General features: G+C 29.8%; 2 protein-coding genes across 3 annotated transcripts; one reads left to right on the top strand and one right to left on the bottom strand.

Annotated features, from left to right (window-relative positions):
• Nucleotides 1-2,410: 2,410 nt before the first annotated feature.
• LOC107923313 (TPD1 protein homolog 1) lies at nt 2,411-5,278 on the top strand. 2 transcript variants are annotated; one of them, XM_016853519.2, is made up of 4 exons: nt 2,411-2,574; nt 3,328-3,540; nt 3,657-3,749; nt 4,579-5,278. In XM_016853519.2, the coding sequence occupies exons 2-4, from the start codon at nt 3,459-3,461 to the stop codon at nt 4,920-4,922; spliced, it is 519 nt and encodes a 172-aa protein (XP_016709008.2). In that variant the 5' UTR covers nt 2,411-2,574; nt 3,328-3,458; the 3' UTR covers nt 4,923-5,278. The 2 variants fall into 2 exon arrangements, with proteins under 2 accessions (XP_016709008.2, XP_016709007.2); XM_016853518.2 differs by having other exon boundaries at nt 2,411-2,569.
• Nucleotides 5,279-7,060: 1,782 nt separating this feature from the next.
• On the bottom strand, nt 7,061-8,977 carry LOC107923749 (bidirectional sugar transporter SWEET12). The gene is made up of 6 exons (XM_016853916.2): nt 8,780-8,977; nt 8,633-8,669; nt 8,337-8,547; nt 8,087-8,248; nt 7,868-7,987; nt 7,061-7,760 (listed from the first exon to the last, which is right to left on the bottom strand). Exons 1-6 carry the CDS (start codon nt 8,829-8,831, stop codon nt 7,446-7,448), a joined length of 897 nt encoding a protein of 298 aa, XP_016709405.1. The 5' UTR covers nt 8,832-8,977; the 3' UTR covers nt 7,061-7,445.
• Nucleotides 8,978-10,367: the final 1,390 nt, after the last annotated feature.

Here is a 10,367-nt window from a genome sequence, read left to right on the forward strand (position 1 = left end):
TACCGTAATAATCTAAAAAGAATTAAACAGTATCCCCTTGCCAAGGGCGAAATCAGGAGGTTGGCAAGGCCCTTAACCCCTCTAAAATTAAAATTTTTTTATTTAGGTCATTCGAAAATTTTAAAAATTATAATTAATAAAAGGTAAAATTAGAATTTGGCCTCCTAAAAATGATAAAAATTTAATTTAATCCTTTAAAAATCATAAAGATAGAGTCTATTAAAATGATGAAATTAAATTTTTACTATTATAAAAATTATAAATTAATTTTGATCTCCTTAAAAAAAATTTCTGCCTTCACCCCTACTTATGGCATTATTTACCATGGCGTGAAATTAATAGTGCCAAGGAGTGGAGCCTGAGAAGGTGACGGCACCATCCATTTTTTTGTTGCTCAATCATTAGGCTATTATACAAAAAAATTTAATATTTTAGCGGTGGATGGATCATATACAACGGCACCAATATGCTTATACGGGTTAAATATGAATCTTTGAAAAAATATTTTTTAGTGGTTGGAGGATAGGAGTCAGACAACACCGAATGCTTACCCTTCTATCACTATTCATTTCATCCTATTTTGAAAAATAATGTCATAGGGATATCATTTTGAAATATAATTAATTTTTTTAGATTAATGAGGTGAAAAACTGTAACTCTCACCATCTAATTTTTAGATATTTATTGAATGTCTTTTCTAAAAAAAGAACTTTTTTTTGAGAATTTATTTTTTATATTTTAATTAATAAAAAATATTTAATATATTATCAATGAAATTTTTAGACTTCACAAAGTTATATAGTTCACAAATATCATAAAAGTATAGTAAATATTAAAAATATATTTAAAAAAAAGACACTTATAATTTTTTTAAAAAAGTATTTATGAAATAAAAAATATCGTTAATATACTAAATACTTACTTTTAATTAAAATCTTTTTAAAAATGCATGATTTTATAATATGTATTTCTTTTAGTATTATAAAAGTTAATATAATATAAAACATTATTAGATAGTTATATGAACTGTAAAATGAAAATAAAAAATATCATAAAGCATTAAACAAAAATGGTTTTAAATTTAAGATTCCAGTCTTAATAATAAATTGTGCAAAAATGCGAACAACCTGTTATTATTATTATTATTTTTTTTTTTACATTGAAAATGTCGTTCATCACTTGTCCGCCACTGTATAAAAGTTTTAGGCAATGGGTAAATGTGGTAAGTGGCTAAAAGCCGAGGCTTAGAGCGCAGAGGCTAACAGCAGTGGCAGTGGCAGTGGCAGGCTCTGGTTTCATGTGGATGTTTCCGACCAGTGTTTCTGTCTGTGTGGCATGGTGTCCACATGACCCTATTACTAGCCAATTGATGACACATTTCTGATCCTCAACATGAATCAGACCTTACTATTTCTTAAATAATTCTTTATTTTTATTTTTTAATCCCTCTACTAAACATGAAAAGAAACCCAAGGAAAACCCCTTTCTCAGAATGTTTCTCTGTCTCTCTAGTCTCTAGGATTGCTGCGAAATACCTCTCCACTTTCTCCCTAGTTTTTCATCTCATGGTCCCCATAAAAACCCGCTTAATAACCCCCATGATCCATTACCTGTTTACTCAGCTTATATTAATATATATTTTTTTCTTTTGAAGATTATTCTTATCTGTATTTTTTTACAAAATAAATTACACTATTATAAAAGTATTCTTATATTTTTATATAAAATCAAAATATTTTTTCTGAACTTAAAAATTTTAAATTTATTATTGTATCTAAAATTTCATTTTATTTTATATAAATATAATTTATATAAAAAATTTCACCTATATGCTATAATACAGTGTATATAACTTAAAAAAACACTTTCGATCCTCTATTACTCCATTGTTGTTTTGACCTTTTTCCCTTTTTTAGTGTATCATCACATCATGTCAATCCAACATAATATTTCTTCTGTTAAAGGATGTCTCAACCCTCAAAAGAGAATTTTTTTTTTAGGGATATCAAATATCTATATTTATTTTTGAGTAAATATTTAATATAATATCAGGAAAGTTTTTATCTTATAAAAATATAATTATATATTAAAAATGAAAAAAATATTATCATAGTATCAAATACTGTCTTATTTTTAATAAAACAATCAACTTAGGAGTTAAATAAAAAAGGAATCTAAGAACCGACCTGATTGGAGAACAGTTTTGCAGCATACAAAGAGCAAATACAATACATTCCTTATAGAAGGCGCGCGTCAACGACTCTTACGCTTTAATAAATTCTGTATTTGGCCGCACGTGACTTTGTCCGCACTTTTTAATCTAATCAACCTTTTTTTCCTTTCAAAACGCCACGTGCACTTCTAACCATGGTTCATTTAAAAAAACACAAAAACAAAATAAATTTGAAAACTACATAAATTACCCCGCTGCTCTTTCCTTCGTCTTCTTCCTTTTTCTCATCTCGATTTCTCAAGCCAAATCAGATTAAACAACCCACCCCTAAAACGCACGCGTTTCGTAGTTGATTGTACTCTCCGATCCATCCTTACTATATCTCGATTTCCCAAGGTAAGGTGAAGTCAAGAAGCTTTCTCTTTGTTTTTTTCTATGCTTCTTGGTTCGAAAATGAAAAGAAAAGGGGATTATTTTATTGAAAATTTGTATTTTAGTTCAATAAATGCGAACGACTTTTTTGGGATTTTTGCTGTTTTGTCATTTCTGTCTTTCATGATCTTCTTCTGCAATTTTTGTCGTTTCAAATATACTAGCAAAAGAGGAAACAAAATCGATTATTATTATAATATCATGCAATTCTATATGGTCTGGTGATCTGCTCTCTCTCTCTCTGTTTCTCTTGCATCTTTTCTGTAGTGCAAGTCTCTGCTTTGTCGACTGCTCTCAGTGAATTCACCACTTTCCTTTTTCTTTCATTTTTTTGTAGTCTTGGAGTCAATTCTTTTTCTTCTTCATTGCAAACATTTCTTTCGCCTTCTCTCGAGAAAACTTCCATTTTTAGCACTACAAATAAAAAAAGGCTTTTAAATTTTTTTGAAATGAAATGAAAATGGGTTTTTGATTTTTTGTTTAGAAAAGAGTTCAAGTACGAACCGCCGTCGTTTTGGTGTTACTGTTTTCGGAGCCTAAAGTTGAGCTCGTGAAGCGTAGCTTTTTGGTAGACTTTCTTTTTTATTCTAGTCAAATCTGAACCGCCCTATTGATGATCTTACGGTTGTTTTCTCATCTTCGATTTCATTTAAAAAATTTGATGGATGGGATGTTCTTATTTGATCTAATATATAAATGATCCCTCGTTGTTTTTGAAGCAGATTTTCAAGTATCTGAAGCACTCACCACTGCTTATCTTTTTCAATGGCGTTTTAAGGCCACTCCACTCGTTGACCTTTTGACTTGGTTTTCCAAGTATCGGGATCTGATGTCATATAGGTAACTTTGACCGATGAATCGGCGACTCCTTTTGGTACTACTGTCCTCGGTTTCCACCGCCGTATTATTCCTCTTCCTCATCGTGCAATTTCCAGGTGCTTGATTTACGTGCAAAGATACACCCTTTTGGGATTCTCCATCATCTTCCCCTTTGTCTCTTTATGTTCATTTTATACTAATTTTTTATTGGTTTTTGCTATTCATGTTACAGGTGAGAGTGGTTCATTCGGGTTGAAGTTGATGGGACTGAGGATCAAGCAAGGAAACAACACATTTTCTGCACTACATCGCAAGCTTCTTCATGGTAAAGTTATACAAAGAAACAAAATAGAATCCACCCATTTGTTTTTTTTCATAAACAAAATGACAAAAAAGTTAGGATATGGAATGTTTTATTCTGGGTTTTTGTCACTGTTTTTGTATGAGGGGGTCCGGGTGGCTTTGATTTTTACTTACTACAACCCGAAATTTCTACTAAAAGAACCGACCCTTTTTTTTCCGAACCCGGAAAAGTTTCCAGCGTTTGTTAACTATGTCTGTCGTCTTGCCATTGATGATACAAGTTACTGTCGATAGTATCTTTGAATATGGGATCTGATAATGATATCCCCATGAAAGCTTTAATAAGAGATTGCCTTTTTTTCGTAATAGAAACTTGAGAGCCTTGCTTTTTCTTTAAAGCCTTTTAGCTCACCGTGATCGATGCTAAATTTGGGCACCAACTTTTTTTTATGCTAGCTTGTCATTTTTTTTTGTAATGAAGCCAGCTTGTCTTTTTAAATCTCTTTTGGTTGTGTAACTCGAATTTTTGTTTGAGCCGGTAAAATCATATCAGAAATTAGGGTTGGATTCGAATATTGTTCGAATTTTCATTTCTCATTGAACAGTAAGAAAAGGTTTGAACATGTAAAGGAATTTGTTGCCGTTGTGTTCTCCTTTTGAACCCAGTCCTTTTGGGGTTAAATACTGTCTGTTTCCCTTTTCCCCCTTTAGAAAGTGTATTTTGTCTGCAAATGTTCTTCCCCTTATTGGTTGGGTTACTTTTGTGTTTTTTTATCGATATTTTATTGTAAAAGACAAGTTGACTAATTTATCCTTTCAGAATTTACTCAAATAAGTCCCTATACTTTCAGGGACAACAATGAAGGAACCGAACCGACTTCCAGGGGAGAAGTGTACCAAGGCAGATATAGTGATCAACCAGGGAGCCACTCGGCCACTCCCCACTGGCATCCCGACCTACACCGTCGAGATCATGAACATCTGCGTTACCGGCTGCGACATCTCTGGAATTCACTTAAACTGCGGCTGGTTTAGCTCCGCCCGTCTCATCAACCCCAAAACGTTCAGACGCCTTCGCTACAACGACTGCCTCGTGAACGACGGGAAACCATTGATCAATGGTGGAACAGTCTCCTTTCAATACGCCAACACCTTCCTTTACCCTCTTTCTGTCTCCCGCGTCATTTGTTCTTAACCGTAAAGATTCAAGAGCTCAACCTATACATGTTGATATCTCTCTCTATATAATCCCACTTTAAAGCAAGAATAGGTTAGTGATTAGTTTACAATACTGGATTTTCATACCTTTAGTATACGTATAGACCCCTGTGAGCTCATCCATTTAGTTTAATTTGGAGAATATGCTTTTGAACTTGGGTGTAAATACGAGGTATGAATCCGATATGAATGTCTATTTGGAGGTACTGATTTTGAGATTTGATACTATACCTTAAAAGTGTTTGAACTGGTTTTGTAGTGAAGATCTACCATGAATATTGGTTGTTGCTGTTCGTGAGTGTGTATATATCATTGCTAGCATATTATCTTAAATATAGTAAGATTACTAATTCCTATATTCATCCCATATAACATATGGTAACCTTACCATATATTGGACGCAGTATGCTAGTAAGTTGAAAAAATTGAGATAAATTACACCACGAGTCTCTTAATTTTTAGAATGTTTTTGTTTTGATCACTAAACTGTGCTTTTTAATAACATTTTCCTACTTGTTTTGTTTTGTTCGTTCTTCACTAAATCGACTTTCTCTTTTTATTTGCAATATTTGAAGTTGATATGTTAGATACAGAAAGATCATATCTTGTAAATTTTCTCTACTTTTCTTTTCCCAAATGAGCCCCTCTCCTTTTATTCTTTCTTTTGTGCTCCTTAAGAACTAAAGAACTAAACAAGTGGATTTCTTTCTTATAATATAATGATAAACGTAATGCTAACTTTTCTGTCTTTTTTTGTCATTCATTTTTTTATTAACATAATATTTTTTCTAATTTTTTCGACGGAAATAAAGGTGTGATCTTTTCTATTTGATATTATAACACATTTAATTTTTAATATTTACATATTTTATCAATTTAATTTTAATTTTAAATAATTCAACAAACTTAACTTTTTAAATTTACAAATTCTATCTAAAAATTTAGAGCATAAATCAAATGCAAATATATATATATATATATATTCTAAAGCAACTTGATTTAATTAAAAATAAATAAATTTTATCCAATTTGGACTCAAATTTATGTTGGAAAAACTTTGGAGTTAGGAGTTTGAGCACAAATAGCTAATTTAGAAAGCATGTATTCAAACTTTTTTTAATATATAATAAGATCTCATTTATCTCAAAACAAGATTAATCAATTAATCAATAATATTATATTTGGTAAGAGTATTATTTTTGCATTGTATTTTAATAGGAGTTAGCAATAAACAAAATTTAATTGATAATTTTTAGCGCCACGCCTGACTTGTTTTTGAAAAAGAGAGAATATTTTTCTTTTTATTTTGAAGATGTCTTATTTTTTTTTACAAGATTTTTTACTCATCTTTCTAATTTCAAGTTTAAATTTATACTAATTATCTTTTATTTTATGTGTAACTATTATAATAAATGTGTATTAAATAAATTCTTTTCCTCATATTATTATACTATTAATCAAATGTAACATAAGATATTAAGTTTTAAATTTCCAATCACTCAAATCATTTTACGACTCCACTCAATTCCTTGCAAAATTTGCATATATGTAGCATAATATTGTTAAGGGATAAAATAATATTTAGCCTTCGAATTTAGCAATTTTTTTTAATTTAAGTCTTATGAATACTTCACAATTTTTTTTTTAGTTTTGGTACATGTAATAATACAACAATTTAATTTTGTGCCACGTCATCATTAATGTTTTAGTAAAAATTAATAGTTTTTTAGATAATGATGTGACATAATAATAATATGATAGTGACTAGTAATCACATAAATCAAAGCTATCAAAAGTTACCAAATTTCAAGGCTAATGTGAGAAAAAAAATTAGGGACTACATTAAAAAGGGTTTTCAAGTTGGGGGACTAAAGTTAATTTATCCCTATTATTTACATAAAAAGAAAAGGGCCCAGTGGGCAGTCATTTATGAGTCGATGGGCACGGTCTGAATTGTGATCATTACCAAATAGCAAGATGTTGTGGTGGTGCCTTTGAAACCAATCACATGGAATTCTTACTATAAACATCAATAGTCATTAAAACTTCTTGCTATTAATATTAATCACTTATTTAATTGAGAATTTATGTGTTAATTAAACCTCTTAGATTTTTCATTAAATAAATAATTATATATTTTTTAATTTATTTTAACTTATGTATGATGGTAAACCAATACGACTTAAAAAAACAAAAAAAATAACAATAATAAACAAATATAACCAGTATAAAAAATTATAATTATGTGAAAATTTTAAAAAGAATTCAAGAGTGTGTAAGAGTCTAATGTTTTTCTTAATGAAATTAAAGTATTTTTATGATTTTTGAAACTCATACACCTATATGAAAAATAAAAGCATGAGATGTTGACATATACCTATGCTACACGCATATATGTATACTACAGAAGTCCAGGGGAGAGAGAGAGAGAGAGATACGTGCATATAATATATATACTGCATGTAGCCATCAATAGAGAGATTTATGTATACAACTTCCATCAAGCTTCACATGTTCCTAGCAGGTTAGGATTAGGGTTAGGGGAATCCATGATTTTCTCCCTTTGATCACTTTGATAATTCTGTGATTTGCAGGTCATCCCAATCATTCTATGATCATGAACTTGGGGTGGCTCGGATGAGCTCACGGTTTCCCGCACCCGATGATTATCGGAATCCGTAACCGTGCTCACGTTTGTAACATCGACACAGTGTTCTGGTAACTTGACATCCTCGGACACTGTCTTGTGCTTCCTATATACTGCATGTAACACCATTTGAAGCATCCCGAAGATGAAACCCAGAACATTGGGAATCTGTCAATAATTTACACCAACTTCTTTTTAGCTGTTAACTAAAGCAGAAATTCAAAAGCTTTTAAAGGAAAGGTTTAAGGGATTGTCTTTTTCAATGAATTACTTACCGCAATATATAAATCTTTAAGGAATATGCCATACAAAAGCCACATAATAGCACTTAGAGTAAGCATAATTGATAAATAAAATGGCATGAACTCCACACTTTCGGTACGAATAACCTGCCTCTGCAAAATATTGTTATAAATTTAAAAATAATAATATTAGTGAGATATTCAGGTTTAGCAATACTTTTAAATATAAAATCCAATTAAATATATGCTTACTATGATGCTTAAAGGTGCAGCAAATACACTTGTAGCAAACACTACACTGATCCATCCAAGAAGTTGGACTCGATTGGAACCTTTGGCTAAAAAGTGGGTGATTAGAAGAATAGCACAAAATACCCCAAAATCCAGCAATAAAAGTATCCTTAAGGTAAATATCTGTACATCATTTTGCAAATTGAAAGAGTTAATGAACTTTTACAAATACAAATAAATATATGTAGGAATGATGAGACGAGTGTTGTACCCTAGCTTCCTTTGGAGCATAAGTAATGTAGAGAGCAATGTAAAGGGTCTCAATGACACAACCGAAGGAGTTAATGGTAATAAGGAGGAAAGCTCCGGTCTTGACATAGGCATAGTATATCCAAAGCATAGCACTGAAGAGTGAAACTACGTATGGGATTGATTGGAAGCCTTCTGTTGATTTCTTCTTACAAACTCGGATAAATGTTGGTCTGAAAAGATTAATCAATTTAACTACATCTTTTGTCTTTAACTATGTATATAAAAAAGAGAAATTAAACCATGAAAGAATCTTACAGTGGAGCAAGGAAAACCACCAAGGAAGAAATGTTACCTATAACATTGATAAAAAGAAGAAGAAGAAGAAGAAGAAGAAGAAGAAGAAGAAATGAATTATTGTAAAACTGTGAAGTTGAAAAACAATGGAATATTGTGTAAATGTACCTAAGAGACCAGAGATGAAAACCCAAGGATTATCTGCAGAAATTAACGCCATGATCTCTATATGTTTCTCACTCTCTCGCACTGGAACAAGGCTGGGATGCAAAAACCTAGCACAGGGTGATGGCGTTTATATAGAGAAAGGGAAGCCCATCCCCTTTGCTGTTGCATCATAAATTCTTACTTTTTCATCAGTTGGGTATATATGTTGTGTACAATTCCATGCACCCAACATATCATAATCACACCAAGTCCTATGTGTTTTTTATATTTAAGGTTGTTAAGGAATGAAACTTGAGCATTGGAATTATGAAAATATTTTCAACCATAGCATATATGTAATTAATTATACCGAATTTTTGCAACTGCAAAAGACAGGTGGAGGCATGTATTTTAATCACATTCAATGTGGTTTCAATAACTCACAGACTAAAATAATTATCACAGTTCTTAATTAAAACTACATTATTATATACCCTACACTGTGGGCTATCCACAATCATTACATTATAATTTGCCAAGTATAAATAAATAAATTTTAAAATAAAAATTGATTATATTATTCTTTACAAGAAAAAAAAACATAACTCTAATTTATATTATTTTTAATATATATTTTAAATTTTTAAATAATATTATTAATTAAATATTAATTATAAATTAGTAATGTGGATCGGACAAGGCTCCAATAGTGGAACATATATTTCCAATTTTAACTCTCTTTATGGGTTTAGGAAAAAAAAGAAAATATGTCATATGACATAAACATAAACATAAAAATATTGTATAATATATTACAAGTTTTATTTCCATACGAAAGTTTAATAAATATATAATTTTAATTACTAATTAACATCAAATAATTTTAATATATTTTATTAAACATAATTTTAATAATATGCTTATTTAAATGTAACTTTAAAATTATATAATTTTTATATTTTATCATTTAATATAATATATTATGATTTTAGTTTTTTATTATACACATACTTAAATTTAATGTTTTTAATGATAATTTTATACTTCCATCTTAAAACTACTGGTTGAATCTTTGTATATAACTTAAATATTATGTTGTTTGTATTTTTTTTAATAATTTGATGTCATTTCACCTTTAAAGACATTAAATTATTAGAAAATAATATAAATTAAAAATTTTAATTTATATGAAATAGAAAGGTCATCTTTAGAAGTAGGCCGACAATTACAACATATACGAATTTGACATGTCTACCAATATTAGTGACGTACGCAAAATCCCCCCACTTAACGACCTGCTAATGTACGGAAAGTTCCAACCTTCCTCAGTTTTTCGACAACAGTGCATTAAGCCGATCTCTACCATTCAACCAATTATTTCTCTAAAAAGAAACCCTCCCACTTTTTAAATCACTATTATAATCATAATTATAGTCAATACAATATTAATATTAATATACTGTATAATTATGATTAAAATCAATCATTATAATATATTAATAAGTAAATTTAAAAACACATATAATAAATTTAAATAAAAGTTGTTGAGTATTTTTTTCTATTTTTCTCAGGCAGTGATATCTGTATATTTATATTACATGAGTATTGT

The sequence above is a fragment of the Gossypium hirsutum genome, chromosome A11 (assembly GCF_007990345.1).
Source record: "Gossypium hirsutum isolate 1008001.06 chromosome A11, Gossypium_hirsutum_v2.1, whole genome shotgun sequence".
NCBI classification, from domain to species: domain Eukaryota; kingdom Viridiplantae; phylum Streptophyta; class Magnoliopsida; order Malvales; family Malvaceae; genus Gossypium; species Gossypium hirsutum.

What these genes read in the sequence shown, in the direction of transcription:
- LOC107923313 (XM_016853519.2), top strand. Translation starts at nt 3,459, where the DNA reads ATGAATCGGCGACTCCTTTTGGTACTACTGTCCTCGGTTTCCACCGCC. An exon ending in CCTCATCGTGCAATTTCCAG is followed by an intron (nt 3,541 to 3,656) that starts GTGCTTGATTTA and finishes TTCATGTTACAG; the next exon opens with GTGAGAGTGGTTCATTCGGG. An exon ending in ACATCGCAAGCTTCTTCATG is followed by an intron (nt 3,750 to 4,578) that starts GTAAAGTTATAC and finishes CTATACTTTCAG; the next exon opens with GGACAACAATGAAGGAACCG.
- LOC107923749 (XM_016853916.2), bottom strand. Translation starts at nt 8,831, where the DNA reads ATGGCGTTAATTTCTGCAGATAATCCTTGGGTTTTCATCTCTGGTCTC. An exon ending in TTTCATCTCTGGTCTCTTAG is followed by an intron (nt 8,670 to 8,779) that starts GTACATTTACAC and finishes TCAATGTTATAG; the next exon opens with GTAACATTTCTTCCTTGGTG. An exon ending in TTAAAGATTTATATATTGCG is followed by an intron (nt 7,761 to 7,867) that starts GTAAGTAATTCA and finishes AATTATTGACAG; the next exon opens with ATTCCCAATGTTCTGGGTTT.